The sequence below is a fragment of the Podarcis pityusensis genome (genome assembly GCF_964106645.2).
Source record: "Podarcis pityusensis genome assembly, chromosome: 5".
In the NCBI taxonomy this organism is placed as follows: domain Eukaryota; kingdom Metazoa; phylum Chordata; class Lepidosauria; order Squamata; family Lacertidae; genus Podarcis; species Podarcis pityusensis.
In genome coordinates, this window is record NC_138032.1 from 2,123,647 (window position 1) to 2,141,707 (window position 18,061).

The 18,061-nt window shown below is 48.4% G+C and overlaps 1 protein-coding gene across 6 annotated transcripts in view; it reads right to left on the reverse strand.

Moving 5' to 3' along the window:
• Nucleotides 1-18,061, reverse strand: part of LOC308478134 (tumor protein 63) — a gene marked incomplete at its 3' end in the record, with an annotated part of 96,616 nt that overhangs the window by 15,980 nt on the left and 62,575 nt on the right. For 2 of the 6 annotated variants that reach the window (XM_081007494.1, XM_081007497.1), the window contains exons 3-8: nucleotides 12,230-12,416; nucleotides 10,540-10,655; nucleotides 8,496-8,605; nucleotides 6,594-6,730; nucleotides 4,419-4,501; nucleotides 3,882-4,024 (exon numbers count right to left, since the gene is read on the reverse strand). In XM_081007494.1, the coding sequence (XP_080863620.1) occupies nucleotides 3,882-4,024; nucleotides 4,419-4,501; nucleotides 6,594-6,730; nucleotides 8,496-8,605; nucleotides 10,540-10,655; nucleotides 12,230-12,416 (776 nt within the window). Of the gene's footprint in view, nucleotides 1-3,881; nucleotides 4,025-4,418; nucleotides 4,502-6,593; nucleotides 6,788-8,495; nucleotides 8,606-10,539; nucleotides 10,656-12,229; nucleotides 12,417-18,061 lie in introns of all 6 variants that reach the window. The other 4 variants (XM_081007492.1, XM_081007496.1, XM_081007495.1 and 1 more) reach the window with 3 other exon arrangements.

Consider the following 18,061-nt stretch of genomic DNA (forward strand, 5'->3'; position numbering starts at 1 on the left):
TGCTCCTTGCCCTCCCCTGAACATTCGTGTTGCAGGAGCTCAGTCCTGTGCATTCAGTTGAGGAAAATAGTCTGGTTCAGTCACTGAGATCATGAAGGTATTTGACGCAAAGAGAAGTCAGAAAACCATGCACAGAAGGAAAAGCAGGCAAAAGAAAAAGCAGGCAAAATCCACTCTAGCGGGCAAGACACAGGTGCAACACTCACGTCCCAAAATTTTGAAACCTGACAAGCAGCATTCGAAACTCCTGTTGTTCTAGGCGCATTTTGAGACTGGGATTTTAATTAGCGCGAGCAGTTTCTGAGCTTTGGGCGCAGTGCGGCACCTAAGATTTGAGATTAAAACTGCAGAGTGGGAGGAAAGGAGGACCTTTTTCTGCCTCCCCACTTCCGGCTACTCTTTGAAGACTGGAGAAGAGACCCTCTTAAGAACATTAGGGGGGTGGGCAGGGGAAGGACCAGACCATGCGAAAAATGAACATAATTTTTTAGCTGCAGTTCATTCCTTTTCAGCTTTGTATTCTTGTTATTAAAAAAGCATGCCTAGACATTCCATTGTTACACCCATAACCTAGGCTTAATGTACCATTAAGCTCCTAGCTTTCATATCTTGGTTTTCTAACCCTGCTGACAAGCAGTGGCATTTGCACAGAGCAGGCAGCCTGCGATGGCCTGGGATTCGGATGCTGAACCTGAGGGATCCCAGCCTGCACATGATTCCCCGCCTCCAGAACCAGCTGAGCCGGGGCTGGGGCTTGAGCCTGAAGGGTCCTCACCTGTGCTGGGTCCTCAGGTGCAGGCATTAGCTGAGTCTGCTCTGGCTCCTGAGGTGAGGGAGGACCCATTGCCTGCAGGTGCTCCACTCTCAGCCCCGTCAGGGGAAGCTGAGGTTGCCTCTGGGTCCGGTGACCCTCCAGCCTCTGAGGCTCAGGGCAGAGAGGCAGAGGGAACTAAGTTCCCGCAGGAGAAGGGCTCACCTCCAGGCCAGGAGAGGCAAGTCACCAGAGGATTGGGGCCGCCCTATGCCTCGGGGCAGATAAAAGCCAGCCAGCCCCAGTCCCAAGTTGCGCGAGCAATGTTGCTGGTTGTCAGCTCCTGCCTGAACCCTGTCCCGCTTTCCTGACAGAGCTCCAGACCTCAACCGACTCCCTGCCCTGCACCCAGCTTCAGCTTCTACGGACTGCCTCCATGCTGCACCTTCGACCTCGGACTGGACTCGGACCTCGCCTCTCAGCCCACGGGACCAGCACACAGCCACACTGACCTCCTGAGGCAATGTCCCCTGGGCAGGACTAAGGGCTCGGCCACACTCCCATTTGTCCCATGCCTAGGAAGCACGGGCCCAAGCAGTTTTGCCTTTGCCCCAGAAAACCCGCTCTTTAGTGCTAAATTGGAACAGACATCCACAGAAAACCCAATTGCTGTTTGTTCCGATTCAGCACTGGAGATTAGGTTTCCCTGGAGAGAAGCAGTGGGGCAGCTGGAAGTGTGGATAAGCCATAACATTTCCTGTGCAATGTGAGTTGCAAAAATGAATACATATTATTCGAACTCCCTTAATGGGGATTGCAGGAAGGGAGAGCTGCTCTTGTGGGGATGTCCTGCTTGCAGGTTTCCCACAGGCAACAGGATGCTGGACTAGATGGGCCATTGGCCTGATCCAGTAGGCTCTTCTTATGTCCTGATAAGAGACCTTGGAGGAACCTTGAAGGCTTTTGCATCCAGAAAACACTAGTTGTTTGTTTGTTTGTTGTTGTTGTTTTAAAAAAGGGGAATTAGGAGAAGTACTTGGAAAGAACTTCAGGAAAGTAGAAATACTGAGTGCGCAGGTGTGTGTTCGTGTTCACACACAGCTCTCCGTTGCATTCATTCCAGCCTTCTACAAGAGTCTTGGTCTCTGCGTTATTCAAAGAGAGAGGATTCACAGCTTCACATTTCTGAAATCCCTGCAGAAGCCTAGCGGTGCCATCAATGGAGCCCCAAATATAGCAGGGACTTCCAAGCAAAGAAGCAACACACATTATCATCTGTAGAAGAGAACCCAGTGAGACCACGGAGTCCAGGGCCTAGAATTACCTAACTGCACGACTCGTCTAGTTTTGCTATGTGCCTACTGCAGTTGGATGCCTGCAAGGAGATTTGGGGGGAAAGGGGGAGGTTTGTTAACTAAGTGGCTGGGTGGCTGGTGGTTGGTTTGTTTGTTTGCTTTTAAAGCAAACAGCCTTAAAAATGCTAGCTTTGCCTACCCGAAGAGCCAAAAACAGTAATTATCACAAAGCAATTTTGTCAGCAGCAGCAAGAGGAAAGGATTCGTTTATTTCAACGCAGCTCTGCTTACACAGAGACTTCTCCCTCCCCTGTTGGAAAACCCCTGTGCTTCAAGGGGAGTCTTCCAAACCACTCGAAAACAGACATACAGCGGCCCTGAACAAACTTGCAGAACTCTTGTTCAGAAGGTACCAAGAGAGGGCTGGCTTCTGGAAATTCTCTCCTGGGACTGAGAAAGATAAAACTCCCTGTGTGGTTCGCAGTTTCCCAAATAAAAATATCCCCTTTACAAATTCCAGCAGAAACAAATGTGAGTGCCTGGAGGCGGTTGGAGGATGGATGGTGGCTAACAGATTGAGGTTGAATCCTGACAAGACAGAAGTGCTATTCTTGAGGGACAGGGGGTGAGCAGGTGTGGGGGACTCCCTGGTCCTGAATGGGGTAACTGTGCCCCTGAAGGACCAGGTGCGCAGCCTGGGAGTCATTTTGGACTCACAACTGGAGGCGCAGGTCAATTCTGTGTCCAGGGCAGCTGTCTACCAGCCCCATCTGGTACGCAGGCTGAGATCTTACCTGCCCACAGACTGTTTCGCCAGAGTGGTGCATGCTCTGGTTATCTCCCGCTTGGACTTCTACGATGCGCTCTACGTGGGGCTACCTTAGAAGGTGACCCGGAAACTGCAACTAATCCAGAATGCGGCCGCTAGACTGGTGACTGGGAGCGGCCACCAAGACCACATAACACCGGTCTTGAAAGACCTACATTGGCTCCCAGTACGTTTCCAAGCACAATTCAAAGTGTTGGTGCTGACCTATAAAGCCCTAAACGGCCTCGGTCCAGTAGACCTGAAGGAGTGTCTCCACCCCCATTGTCCAACCTGGACAATGAGGTCCAGCTCCGAGGGCCTTCTGGTGGTTCCCTGCCTGCGAGAAGTGAGGTTACAGGAAACCAGGCAGAGGGACTTATCGGTGGTGGCACCCACCCTGTGGAACGTCCTCCCACCAGAGGAAATAAGCAACTATCTGACTTTTAGAAGACATCTGAAGGCAGCCCTGTTTAGGGAAGTTTTTAATGTCTGGTGTTTTATAGCTTTATTAATAATAATAATAATAATAATAATAATAATAATATTCTGTTGGGAGCCATCCAGAGTGTCTGCGGAAACCCAGTCAGATGAGTGGGGTATAAATATATTATTATTATTATTATTAGTAGTAGTAGTAGTAGTAGTAGTAGTAGTATTCCACCTCTCTCTGCTAGCCACAGTCAGACATAGCAATGCTTCTGAATACCAGCTCCTGGAAATCACACAAAGAGAGAGGACTCTTGCGCTCGGGCATTTGGATGGCCCCAGAATCCCGCCCACCCAGCCAAAACACACTTCTGCACAAAACAACAAGCAAATCTGAGCAGCCATGCTCATCGACCGACCATGTTAATAAAGCCAAAGGGATGCTGTCCTGGGATGCGCTAGCGGCAGGCAGCATAGCAAGAGCGATGCTCGTCATGCGCGTGGAGAGCCCCCTGGCCACCCTCCCCCTCTCCATTGCTCTCAAGCCCCCCCAGCCCAGGTGCTTTTGGGGCAATCTGCAAATTGGCTTCCGAATACTCACTGTTTCTGCAGCAGGTGCTGGTGTTGCTGTTGTTGTTGCTGCTGCTGCCGGTACGTCTCAATGGTGTGCTGGGGGAGGTACTGCATCAGCTCCAGAGACTCCTTGATCTTCAGTAACATCTCATAAGTCTCCCGGCCTCGCACCTGAGCACAGACAAGAGGGAGGAAGAGACTTAAGAGATGCTCAGGGCTGCTGGACCAGACCAGACCAGCCCAGCCCATCTAGTCCAATGCTTTACATATGCCTCTGTCCACCCTTCCGTCGTGAAGAGTTTGTTATCTCTGCTGGCTTGCGTGCTCAGCTTCTGAAAGGCTTCTGAAGCTCTGAGTCGCGGTTTTGATGCAGAACCAAGGACTGGAGTTCGACCGGCTACTGGCCGGTGGGTTGGAGCATTTTGTCACCCTTCTCAGTGGTGACACCCGGGGTGACCCGCCCCCACCGCCCCACCTTTCTCCACCCCTGCCCCCAGGAAATGGTTCGGCACAAATGAGGCAAAAGGTTTATGCAAGGACAGGGGGGCAGGCACGCCAAACTTACTGGAAGGTATAGCAGCTCATCATCGGGGGTGCGTCGTTTTTTGACCGAAGTCATCTGGATGCCATGTGTACTCTGCCGGAAGGCTGCCAAAGGGAGGGGGGAGAGAATGGCAGTTGTCAAGCTAAGTCCAACAGCCTATTAGGTGGCTCACAGCCACAAGGAACATGTTTCCTCTCTGTTCTGTTCTGCAGTGCGCATGCTGCACAGTGAGCCTGCCCCATGCTCCTATTTTTTGTCGGAAGGGTGGAGTTCGAAAAGTCACATCACAAAATAATAATAAAAAGACTGCTTCAAACTGTCTCAAGACCATTGGTCTATTTTGCCCAGTGCAGTGGTACCTCAGAAGTCGAACGGAACCCATTCCAGAAGTCCAAAACATTTGGAAACCAAGGTGCATCTTCTGATTGGCTGAAGGAAGCTCCTGCAGCCAATTGGAAGCCTCGTCGGACATTTGGGTTCCAAAGAATGTTTGCAAACTGGAACAGTCAATTCTGGGTTTGGGGCGTTCAGGAGCCGAAACGTTCGACTCACAAGGCATTCAGGATCCAAGGTACGACTGTACTGGCTTCTCAGAGAGGCTAGTACTTAAGAGTTTTCCAGGCCACTGGTTCTCAAAGGGTGTGGCAGGAGAAGATGGCAAATGTGGCAGAGAAACTCAAGAGCAATCTAAGACACAATTAAACATTTCAGTGTAGTATACTACAGTAGAGCATCAAAGTATTATTATTATTACTATTATTATTATTATTATTATTATTATTGCAGAATATGGACAGATATGTTTTCGAAATGAGAGCAAGAGCACTGATCTGCCCTGAGATCTTGCAATCAAGGAGGTGGGGTATATAAATTTAATAAGTGAATAAATATATATTTTTTAAAAGAGCATTGAATGATGCTGAAGACAATATATTCGTGAGCAAGGATTTTCAATTCTGAGCTTTCTTTGTGCTGTTGAGGAGAGGAGAGTTGGTTTGTCTCAAATGAGACCTTATCTAAATGAGATTACCCACCAAAAGCAAGCGCACGCCTCTCCTTGTCACTTAAGATACACACGTAAGAGTTTAGAATTATAATTTGGGAATGGTTCCTGCTCTTTTGTAGCTGCGTTGTTTTGCACTTTCTAGATGCCCCATGATTTTTGCAGTTGTGTTCTACGTTATGAATCAAGTGCCACTGGAATTTGTTTCCTTTTGTTTCCCAGTGTATTTCTTATCAAAAGAAAACTTGGTGTGGCAAGAGCAAATTGTTATTCTGAAAATGTGGACCAGAGAAAAAACTTTGAGAACCACTGGAGATTTCCCTGGAAATTAAACCTGGAGCCTTTAGCATGTGAACCACCTGCTCCATGGCCAGGTAAAGGTAAAGGGACCCCTGACCATTAGGTCCAGTCGTGGCCGACTCTGGGGTTGCGGCGCTCATCTCGCTTTACTGGCCGAGGGAGCCGGCGTACAGCTTCCGGGTCATATGGCCAGCAGGACTAAGCCACTTCTGGCGAACCAGAGCAGCGCACGGAAACGCCGTTTACCTTCCCGCCAGAGTGGTACCTATTTATCTACTTGCACTTTGACGTGCTTTCGAACTGCTAGGTTGGCAGGAGCAGGGACCGAGCAACAGGAGCTCACACCGTCGTGGGGATTCGAACTGCCGACCTTCTGATCGGCAAGTCCTAGGCTCTGTGGTTTAACCCACAGTGCCACCCGTGTCCCGCGTGCTTCCTTTACTTCCTTTACTTTTACGCAAACCAGGGGCATCTGGTGGGCCACTGAAAGAATAAGGTGATGGGCTGGATCAGGGGTCAGCAAACTTTTTCAGCTGGGGGCCGGTCCACTGTCCCTCAGACCTTGTGGGGGTCCAGACTATATTTTGGAAAAATAATGAATGAATTGCTATGCCCCACAAGTAACCCAGAGATGCATTTTAAATAAAAGGGCACATTCTACTCATGTAAAAATATGCTGATTCCCGGACTGTCCGCGGGCTGGATTGAGAAGACGATTGGGCCAGATCGTTCTTATGTTCAATCCATGCCGAAGGGTTCTGTGTGAACCGCAAAGCTTGCACATTCCTAAAGCACCGCCTCCACAAAGCCCCCTCCCCTCTGCTGGTTCTCTGAGCCCCACAGCCGTGCCCCCCCCAGCCACAGCCTCGAGCGCCCCCTGCTGGCCTACTTACGCCTCTTCGTACCATCACCGTTCTTTGTGCTGTCGGAGACCTGCTGCTTCCGAATGCTGTCCTCGTCGGCTTTGCGGTCCCTGCCCGGGCAAGCGCAGATCCGAGCCTCGAAGCACCGGCGTCCCAGGACTTGCCCGCTGGAGGATGGAGAAAACGGGGGGTCTGTTAGCTCACAGCCATGGGGAGGGCTGGCACTAAAATAAACACAGTGGGCAAGCATTTTATGCACGGAAACGGCAACCCGCGATGAACCCACATATCTGAATCCTGACAAGACAGAAGTACTGTTTTGGGGTACAGGGGGCGGGCTGGTGTGGAGGACTCCCTGGTCCTGAATGGGGCAAATGTGCCCCTGAAGGAGCAGGTGTGCAGCCTGGGAGTCATTTTGGACTCACAGCTGTCCATGGAGGCGCAGGTTAATTCTGTGTCCAGGGCAGCTGTCTACCAGCTCCACCTGGTATGCAGGCGAAGACCCTACCTGCCCGCGGACTGTCTCGCCAGAGTGGTGCATGCTCTAGTTATCTCTCGCTTGGACTACTGCAACACGCTCTATGTGGGGCTACCTTTGAAGGTGACCCGGAAGCTGCAATTAATCCAGAATGCGGCAGCTAGACTGGTGACTGGGAGCGGCTGCTAAGACCACATAATAACAGTCCTGAAAGACCTACATTGGCTCCCAGTACATTTCCGAGCACAATTCAAAGTGTTGGTGTTGACCTTTAAAGCCCTAAACGGCCTCGGTCCAGTATACCTGAAGGAGAGTCTCCACCCCCATCGTTCTGCCCGGACGCTGAGGTCCAGCGCCGAGGGCCTTCTGGCGGTTCCCTCATTGTGAGAAGTAAAGCAACAGGGAACCAGACAGAGGGCCTTCTTGGTAGTGGCGCCCTCCCTGTGGAACGCCCTCCCACCAGATGTCAAAGCGATAAACAACTACCTGACATTCAGAAGACATCTTAAGGCAGCCCTGTTCAGGGAAGTTTTTAATGTGTGACATTTTAGTGTATTTTTGGTCTCTGTGGAAGCTGCCCAGAGTGGCTGGGGAAACCCAGCCAGATGGGCGGGGTACAAATAATAAAAGAATAAGAATAAGAATCTGGGAGCCAAGCTCCGCGTTCGCAAACCACTGGACCCAACCAATGCCTTCCGCGAGCCTTAAACCTTGCCTTCAGCTTGAGTCTGCCCCAAACACCAGCACATGAATGCATCTGTGTGCGTGGCTCCTCTTTAAGATTTCAGCCTGTGTGTTTGGACCGATCCAGGGGCCTAGTCTACATCCTGGAGTCTTACTAACCGAAACTGATTTATATATATTATCATAGAACCGTGGAATTGTAGAGTTGGAAGGAATCACGAGGGCCATCCAGCCCAACCCCCCTGCAATGCAGGAATTTTTTGCGCAACACAGGACTCGAACCCACAACCCTAAGATTAAGAGTTTCATGCTCTACCAACCGAGCAATCCCAGCCTTGGACCACCACCCCCATAAGTTAGTAGTTTTGTATTCATGCAATCTTTTTATATGTAACTGTATTTTTGAAATATCTAGTTTAATATCTCTTTTGCATACCACTTAGTGAAATGGCTAATATAGTAAGGGGTATAGAAATTAAATAATCAACCCTGCTCTGGTGGAACCTGCAATATTTGGCAGCAGTTATGGGGCAGGACCTCCGGGCACGATTCTCTACTATCCTATGATTGTATGACTACACGCCCCTGTTTGTGAACTGGGAATTGCTGTGTTTGTGCGCAATGAAAACAAAAGCCCCTTCTGCTTTTGGATCAAGGTGTGTGTTTTTTTGCTTGGGACTCATTTTTTGATCTCCCATCAAGTTGCAGTGGCTTTCAGGCCAGGGTCAGGCCATCGCTTGCCACTCCGAGCTCCTGCTAATGCGACTTACTCTCTGGTTTCAAGTGTCACGATGATAAGAATCGGACGCCGGTTCATGCCCCCGACGCAACTGCTGTTGCACATGAAATTGTACAAGACGGTGGTGAATTCTGTGCCGACCTGGACAGAAGAAAAAAGGGAGAGTTATACTGAGTCAGCTCTGAGTCATACAGGAAGTGATCGGTTTGCTGAAGGCTGATGCAAGACACACACGCACCCTCCATAAAGGCTTCCTTCCCTTTCCCTCTCCAAAGAAACTTGTCTGCTTCAGATGCAACGCTAATTCGGACATAGGAACCTGTTTTGTACCAAGGTGGGCTGTGTTGGGATACTGCCAGGGAGACATAGGCCATCATACCTCCACGTCGTCTCAGGACGATCCATCAATCTCCCGTAGGTACAGTATCAGTCAATTAGCGACACGAGCCTCAGAAATAGCTGTCCACATTCCAGGACCCATGCATGCCCTTTTCGCAGAGCTTCCACAATGAAAGAATCACCCAGGAGAGCATATCTTACAGATTTATTCAGCGTTGGCCAGAACAAAATAAAAACATGACTGACTGACTGCCTGCGTGTTGAGGCAACAGAGAGAGACAACAGCTATATACAAAACAGAAACTTCCTGTGAGCAGGAAATACGCAGGCTGTGACTCACAACAGCCTGTCCCCCTTTTAAGGTAGAACGGAAATATCCTAACATCCTCCCCCTTTCCGTGTAACCTGTAGTACCTGTGGTTCAACCCATTTGCAACCTCTGTACATAAACCTTAAGTTGTTCTCTGTTAACAACCTTAGACAACAGATCAGCAGGAATTTCATTTCCTGGCATGTAGGACACCTGGATGAGTCCTTTCTGAATACACTCTCTTGCACGATGTAGCTTAATCTGCAAGTACTTGGTTCTTTGCTTGCAACTCTCTGAGTTCAGCAAAGCCAAACAGGATCTATTGTCTTGATACACTTGTACAGGACATTTCACAGAAACTCTGATGTCCTGAAACAGTTGCATCAACCATTCACAATCCATGAGTGAAAATGACAGAGCATTGAGTTCTGCTTCACAGGAACTTAGGCTAACTGTCGTCTGCTTCTTGCACAGCCAGTCAAACAGGCAGTGGTTGTACATGTAGCATACTCCAGAAGTGCTTGAACCATCCATGGTGTCACTTCCAAAACTTGCATCTGCAAAGATTTCAAGACCTCCAGTCTTCTGACTGGTGAACCTCAGCCTGTAGTGCAAGGTCCCTTTCAAATAGCGGGCTATGCGCTTCAGAGCTTTCCAATCCTGAACAGGAGGATTGTTGGCATGTCTGCTAAGCAGGTTAGTGCTTACAGCTATGTCAGGTCTTGAACATCTAACAATGAAATTCAGCTTGCCTAGAATGCATCTGTACAGTGTAGTGTCAGAAAACGCTTCAACAGTACTATCTACCTGGTAACCTGTCACCATCGGTGTGTCTGCTGGGTTTGCATCAACCAAATTCAACCTGGTTAATACATTCCTTGTTTTCCTAGAGTGGACATGCTTTGCTCCAGCCAGTCAGAACTTCCTGTTTCCTCCTGGAATGGGGCATCCTTCCTCTTGCATGTGACTAGAGGTGGGTGTGGCCTTACCTGTGCAGGTAACAAAAGCACAAGGCACGCAGCCCTCCTTCCCTTCTTTTCCATCTTCCTTTCATCATGTGAACTACAGTGACTGCCAGTCTGCAGTCACTGAGATTAAACACCCATATGGGGTAGATCCATATGTACATATTTGTAACTGTCTGCCTTCTGGGATCCAGCTGTGAACAGAATGTGACTAAACTCCTTTTATATGCTCTAAACAAGATTGTGGCGTGTTTTTTTTCCTTTTAAGAGGGATATAAGGGAACTTACCAGGAACCAAACAGTGAGAGGCTTAAACAAGCCTGCAACCAGCTACCTGCTGTGCATTTTTAGGGGGAATGTAAAATTCTGCTAAGTTATAGAACTTCCTAGCGCAAGTTAGGAAGGATATCAATAAACAATCTATCCTCTCCTGCCTCCCTGAACATTCCCACACAACTCACCTGCGGTGGTTCATATGGAACCAGGACACTCTGCCTGCCAGTGATGGGGTCTTCCACATACTGAGCATGGCTGTTTCCTTCCACTCTGATCAGGTGGCTGGGAGGAGCTATTTGACCTGCAAAAGTGTACGGCAAAGGACCAAGGTCAGCAAAAGAACCAGCGTTTTGGAGAGAGATAACCCAAGGAAAGCAAGCAAACTTCCACAGTCCAGGGCTTATGTCTTGCTGTAAAATCCCTGCACCTATTGGCGTATCTCAACTCCACCTTGAAGAGCTTCCCTAGTGACAGTGACTGAAATGGACTTGTGTTGTGCTCACTGCTGTCAACTGGCCACTCTATCAGTGGCGTAGCGTGGGGGTGCAGGGGGGGCCGGCCGCACCGGGCGCAACATCTGGGGGGGGCACGCTCGCACTCGCAGCTCTCTGCCCCTACCTGGCTCACTCACTCTCTCTCACTGCAGTGCTGGCTGTGCGAATCCGATCCGAGCCGCTGGGTCGCCGCCCACTGTGGAGGGGGTGGGTGCCAGGCGTGCGGTGCGGAGAGAGAGCGAGGGACTATCTGGGGGAGGGACAGTGCAGCGGCCGCCCAGCGCAGCGCTGAGCGCGGGAGAGAACCACACGAGACCAGCCCAGGCAGCAGCAAGAAGAAGCTGGCAGCGGCGGCAGGTATGGGGTTAGGGGGCGCAAATTACTTGCCTTGCCCCGGGTTAGGGGGCGCAAATTACTTGCCTTGCCCCGGGTGCTGACAACCCACGCTACGCCACTGCACTCTATAGCTATGCTTCATATTGTTACAGAAGTGGCGTGCCTGCCCAGGCACTCACCCAGGATCTGTGGTTCCTCTGGAAAATGGAGGCACAGTGGAGGCTGCCGTAGCTTTAGGAAATATGGTTTATTAGCCTATTTACACCTTCAGTCTTCATGGCCAGCATGGACATTTCAAGAGGGGCTTGTCCCCTACAGCAGCGCAGTCAGGGAGTCCAAAGGCATCTCTCCTAGCCAGCCTTCAGCCAGCCTGCCCAAGATGGATCCCAGTCTTTCCTCTCCCCTTCTTCTTCTCCCCAGAACACCCTGCTAAAAACTCTTTTCTTGTCACTTCAAACCCACACCCCATCACCATGGCAACCTCTGTCTGCCTAGACTCTCAGATGTGCCATCAATCCATTTTGTCTTATTCATGCCTCTATCCCAAGTGAGGCCCTGGCTTGGAAAGGAATCTTAGCCTGTACTTTTCCACTGACCCCCAATCTTCTCTTCAATACTCCAAATCATTAAAATTTGTTCTTTGTTCTTTCTTTCTTTTTTGTTTCATTTTCTTTCTAGGTATATAAAATTTGTATATAATTTTTGTATACTTGTTGGAAATTATAGTAAGTCCTGTAATGTAATATGACAACGTCTACCGATGTAATATAAGAATGTTAACAAATAAATAAAATGCATTTTTAAAAAAAAATAATAATAATAATTAAATCCTACCATTTATTAATTTCTAGGGTTTGGGAGGGGGTCGCCCCCAAATCTATACAATATGATAAGGATATTGACAAGCTGGGAGGTGTGCAGAGGAGGGCGACCGAGACATGGAAACCAAGACTTATGAGGCTCGGTGCATGGAATTTGGGATGCTTAGCTTAGAGGAGAGGAGATACAAGAGCCGTCATCCAAGATCTGGAGGTGCCCAACTCACCTTCGTTAAATTCCCGGCTGAGCTCGTGGTTGGGGCAGCGCTTCACCACCTCGGTGACGTGCTCCGCTTTCTTGTAGACGGGCATTGCACGGATGACGGCGCCCTGGGGAGGGGGAGTCATCACCTTGATCTGAATGGGACATGTCTTGGCGATCTGGCAGTACAACTTCTTCAGTTCGGTGGAGTACTGATGGGAGGACAAGAGGGAAGGGAGACAAAGTCAGGAGAGCAGCCTAGGAAGACCCATTTTGCATGTGTAAGAACTCGATCCTTTGGCAGCAACGAAACTCTGGAACTCCCTGCCTATTGACAACAGGCAGGGGCCTTCCCTACAGTCCTTCAGCAGCTGCTAAAAGTGTTGTGTTATGTGTAGCTGACATTGTAATGTTTTATTTTTAAATCTTTAAGATATTATTTTAGATTCCTGTTAATTAAGTTGCTTTGAACGGATGCTTTATATTTGACTTTCTTCAGCAATGTTTCATTTAATGTCTTAACTGCTCTGAGAGCTTTTTCCTTAAAAAAATATAGAGTGGTATAGTAATGAAAAACAACAACAAAACATAGGCAAGCATGCCCAGATGCTTAGAAAGTTAACGTGAGTTAATTCTTGTTGTTCTTCTAACTTTTCAAAAGTTTTAAATTATTGTTGTTATTTTCTCTTATTGTTATTTTTAAATCTTTTTTTGTCAAACCACTTTGAGGCTTGAGTTTGTTTGTTTGCTTGACAGTCAAGAAATGTATACATTTTATGAAATTAAATAAAAGCGAAGTCACAAGCCAAAGTCCCTTATCCTTCCCTCTGGGCTGCACCAATCCTGCTGAGGTCTCTTCACGATACATAGGCACCAAGGCAGTCAACACACACGTAATGTTTTATTGATTATAGTTTAGAAATTATTTATTGTAACTGTTGAGTGGATTTCTCTTTAACTTTTATATGTTAATATTATTATTTTGTACTATCCTAATAATTGTTGAATGTTACTTTATTTGATGTAGGTTGCTTATTTTAAAGTTTTGTTTTATTATCACATTTTTTATTGCATTAGATTGTTATAAGATGTAGATTTTTTGTTTCGTCAGCTTGTAAACCTCCTTGAGTATAGAAAGATGGTATACAAATAAAAATGATGATGATGAAATATGGAGAAGAGATGACTGAGAGGAGATGTGAGAGCCATCTCCAGATATCTCAAGGTCTGTCACATGGAAGAGGGAACAAGCTTGTTTTCTCCTGCTCCAGAGAGCAGGACCAGAACCAAGGGATTCAAGTTACAAGACAGGAGATTCCAACTAAACATCAGGAAGAACTTTCTGACAGTAAGAGCTATTTGGCCATGGAAGGGTCTTCCTTGGAAAGTGATGGACTCTCCTTCCTTGGAGGTTCTTAAGCAGAGGTTGGATGGCCATCTGCCATGGACTCTTGAGCTGTGATTCCTGCATTGCAGGGGGTTGGACTGGATGACTCTTGGGGTCCCTTCCAGCGCCGCGATTCTGTGACTCCACCCCAGTGTGCAAAATGCCAAGTCTTTCAGTCCCAAGTAGGACTAATTTGAAGGGACATGGGTTGCACTGTGGGTTAAACCACAGAGCCTAGGACTTGCAGATCAGAAGGTCGGCGGTTCGAATCCCCGCAACAGGGTGAACTCCCGTTGCTCGGTCCCTGCTCCTGCCAACCTAGCAGTTCAAAAGCACGTCAAAGTGCAAATAGATAAATACCTCCAGTGGGAAGGTAAACGGCGTTTCCGTGCGCTGCTCTGGTTCGCCAGAAGCGGCTTAGTCATGCTGGCCACATGATCCGGAAGCTGTACGCCGGCTCCCTTGGCCAATAAAGCGAGATGAGCGCCGCAACCCCAGAGTCGGCCACGACTGGACCTAATGGTCAGGGGTCCCTTTACCTTTACCTTTAGGACTAATTCAGCCAACTAGCCCTGGTGATTATCTAATATTTATTAGATGGATTTCCCCTAAATTGATTTCTGAACTTTGAATTTTATTGTTATTCATGTTTTCACACTGTATTTTATGCTGTTTTTACAATTAAGTGTTTTAAATTTCTTGTTAGCCACCTTGAGCCCGGTTTTTGAACCGGGAAGGGCGGGGTATAAATCCAAATGTATTATTATTTATTATAAGTGCCAGGAAGGCTGCAGGAGCTTGTCTGTTGCTTCCACGCGGCATGGAAACCCCCTGGCTGCGGCAACCACAGAAAACTGCTGGCATTTCCTCCCTTCCCAGCTATTGATGCCTTTCCACGGGGCTGGCGGGAAGAGTGCGCAGCAAGCTGTCTGTTTGCTTTCAGAGCGTCCCGTGAAAGGCTGCGTGCTCCCAGGCACGATCCCAAGGGCGCAAACAAAAGGGCCGACAGGAACGCACACGTTAAACTGCAGCAAAACTCGCCGTTTGCATCCTGTCCGGATAATAGGCTCCTGGCAAGGGTGGTTGGTTAGGCAGGTGGGTGGCAGTGTGGCAATGGAGGGGATTAGCGATGGATATTCAAGGAGGCGGGTGGGAGGGATTTTATTCTGTTACAGGTTGCTCAGGTGAGAAAACATGAATCTGGGGGGGAAATTAGAAGAAGTGGCCAATTATTTTCAAGCATGAACTCCGGCTCTCCTCTCTGCTCCACCCCACCCCTTCTCACATCGCTGCCCAAAGGATTTAGGTCATCGCAGCGAAAGGCACTGCTGCGAATACCTCGCTGTTTAAAGCCCTCTTTCGAACGCGACAATGTCGGATTGTGCAATCGCTTCTCTTTCTCCTGCCCGCAGGCTAAGGATTACGCACACAAAGGATTTACACAGCCTGCGGAAACGGGAGCGTGCCAAGCGAGGCAATATATTGTTTGAGAAAGGAGAAGAAGAAGAAAAAGGAGAGGAAAGAAAACCAGATTATTGCAACACTCAAAGCAAATTGTTGGACGGCGGGGGGTGGGGTTCTTTAAAATAAAATAAAAAGTATTCCGAGAAATCTCTCATTGGAAAGCTCTCTTAATTAAAATGAACACTGTTAATAAGGCACAAGACTGAAGTTTTAAGGAACTGGGCAGAGGGAAAGCAGACGGGTTTTTTTTTGTTTGTTTGTTTCTCTGCTAAGCACATCATGCCAACCTGGTCTCGAGACAAAAGATTCAAGATTAGTATCTTTGGCGACTTTAAGAAAGGAGAAATTGGAAGGGGAGGAGAGGAGAGGAGAGGGACTGCATTGGGACCACAGTATCAGGCCAAGGGGTTTAAAGCTTTTCCTCCTGGCCATTTTCAAAAATTGTCCCACTTTCAGGTGTCTGGGTGATCCCTTTCTGCTTCCCCCTACATGGACCTCAGAAGCTGGAGAGTGAGGAATTTAACATCAAGAAAAAGTGGTGTTGAGATACACGACTAACCCCCTTCCCACACTGCTCCCCTCGCAATCCTATCTGTTTCCCTATCGACTTTAAAAATATATATATCATGGGAGATGGTCAGCACAGATTCCCTCACATCGCTGCTAGTTGCACCCATGAGAAGGAAGCCAAATAGGATGAGATCAAGGGGCTCCATCGCCCTGTCCATTGCTGTGGCCAGGTGGGTACTTTGAACTGGGCCAGAGCGTTTCTCCATTTATCCTTGTTCTGCTTACTCTGACTGGCAGCTGCCCTCCAGGATCTGAGCTCCGAGGTATCTCCCAGCCAGACCCAGCTATCTCGAGATCCTTTTAAATGGAGATGTCGCAGGAGCACAGGAAGTCAACCAGAGACAGTCAAACCGATCAGGATAATGAAGAAGTTTATCCTTGTTCTGTGCAACAGGCCAAGATTTTATTTTATTTTATTGCAATTCATTCTCCCAAGCCACTGGGCTAGCTTGCAGAATCTTACCATAACCGACAGGTGAAGACTTTCTTGTTCCAACAAGAATTGACCGCATTTATTTAAAGGGCTGGCGCTCTGCTGCTTTTATTTTAATCATCGGTATGTTTTAAACGGATTTTGCATATGTATATAGTTTTAACTCTATCAAGGTTTAATTGGTTTTTTAATGGTTGATTTCTGTATGTTTTTAGCAACAGAGAGCAAGAAGGAGCTGTACTCCAGGGCAGCTAGTCCTCTCCCTGGAGACTGTTTCTCTCCCTTGAGATTACAGCTTGGCTCGCTTACTTGAGCAGCCTGCCATTTTACTCCACAAGCGACATTTTACGGGGTTTCTGTCCACCATTTGTGGCCTCCCACGGTGGTATGGATCGTCTTCAGGAAGGGCCAAAAAAAGCTTGGCATGCGAAGGATCTGGGGTTTCTGACAACTTCAGGCTTCAATGCCTTTGGGGCACGAGGTCTCACCAAAATGGGCAGGGACGAGGCTGCAAAGAAATGTTGCCACAAGGAACAAACGGCACCAAGAAGACCCAGCATGGGCTAAACATCCTGGGATGCTTCAAAATGAAATAGAAATCTCAGCCCTTTTGCTGTTCTTTGTGCCCAAATGCGCTCCACGGAGGGAATTTCTGAGGATATCAACACACTGGCCCGTTTTTACCTAAGAATACGACTTGCAAGGAACACGGGGGGGGGGGGAGCATTCCAATGCCTGCCTCCCTGCCCTCGCCACCTGCCCATGGCAGCAGGCTGTGTTACATGCTGCTGGCACCCCGGCGGGTAATTCAGTCTCTTTCCGCGCACGCCCCATGCGCACGCCCCACCGTCGGCCAACACCTGCCTGGTTTCTCGGCACGACGTCCCCCCCCCCCCTCCGTGCCTTGCACCCACCCTTCTCCTGAAGGAGTGTTGACAAAGGTTTTCAAAGACCCACACGTACAGCCATTATTTGGGAGTGTCTATTTCACTCTTAACAAAGGAGAAGTCTGCCAGCGGAACACTTACTTTCCAGCGCTCAAAGCGCGGGGAGTGAAAAGGGGGCACCGGGAAGGAAAGGGGTCTTGGTTTTTGCAACGGAAACACCCGAGCTCACCTCGCAGGGGGAGATTCCGTCGGCCGTGCACAAATGTGGAGCACGGGAAGAACCACACACAGAGACACACAAATGCACAAACACACCGCCTCCTTGAATCTTGCAGATTCCTGTGCCTGTGAAGAAACTTAAGGACCGTCTACTCTCCTTCCTTGGAGATATTTAAGCAGAGCTTGGATGGCGCTCTGTCATGGATGCATTAGTTGAGATTCCTGAATTTCAGGGGGTTGGACTACATGACCCTTGAGGGTCCCTTCCAACTCTACCATTCTAGGATTTTAGGATTCATTTCGGATATTTCACAGCAGCGTCTTTAGTTCTAATTGGCCGGAATCATGGAGGGGTTTGTAGAGCTTCTAGTCCGACCCCACTTTCCCACTGCGGGCAATCCAGAGGTCTAGAGTGGGGGTTGGGGGCCTGGAATTCCCCAGGGGGGTACTAAGAAGCAAGAGGGATGCAAGTGACTATCAGACTTTGAAAAGTGGGATCCCTAGATTAAGTTCCTCAGTGGTGTGCTCAAAAATAGAACCATACATAATAAAGCAGGCTTAACTTAGAATTATTTAAACCAATTCATGAGCCAAGAACTTATACACTGACCACTAATAATGAATCATATGTTATGGATTTTACTCCACATTTATTATGCTATTTTTGTGATATACAAACGACATGAGAAAACATGGTACACTTATTTGTATAACATTATTCTTGTTTATAAAACCCAATATAAAGTTGTTGTTTTTTTTAAAAAAAAGAATAGTGGGAACATTGGTGAATGAGGTGAGAGAGCCCTTATCACGGAAAGGGCCGCCCCCCGGTCTGGTGAACTCCGACTAACTGAGCTGCAGTTAAAAGCCCCCTTGCTGTGAAAAGGCCATGGGGCC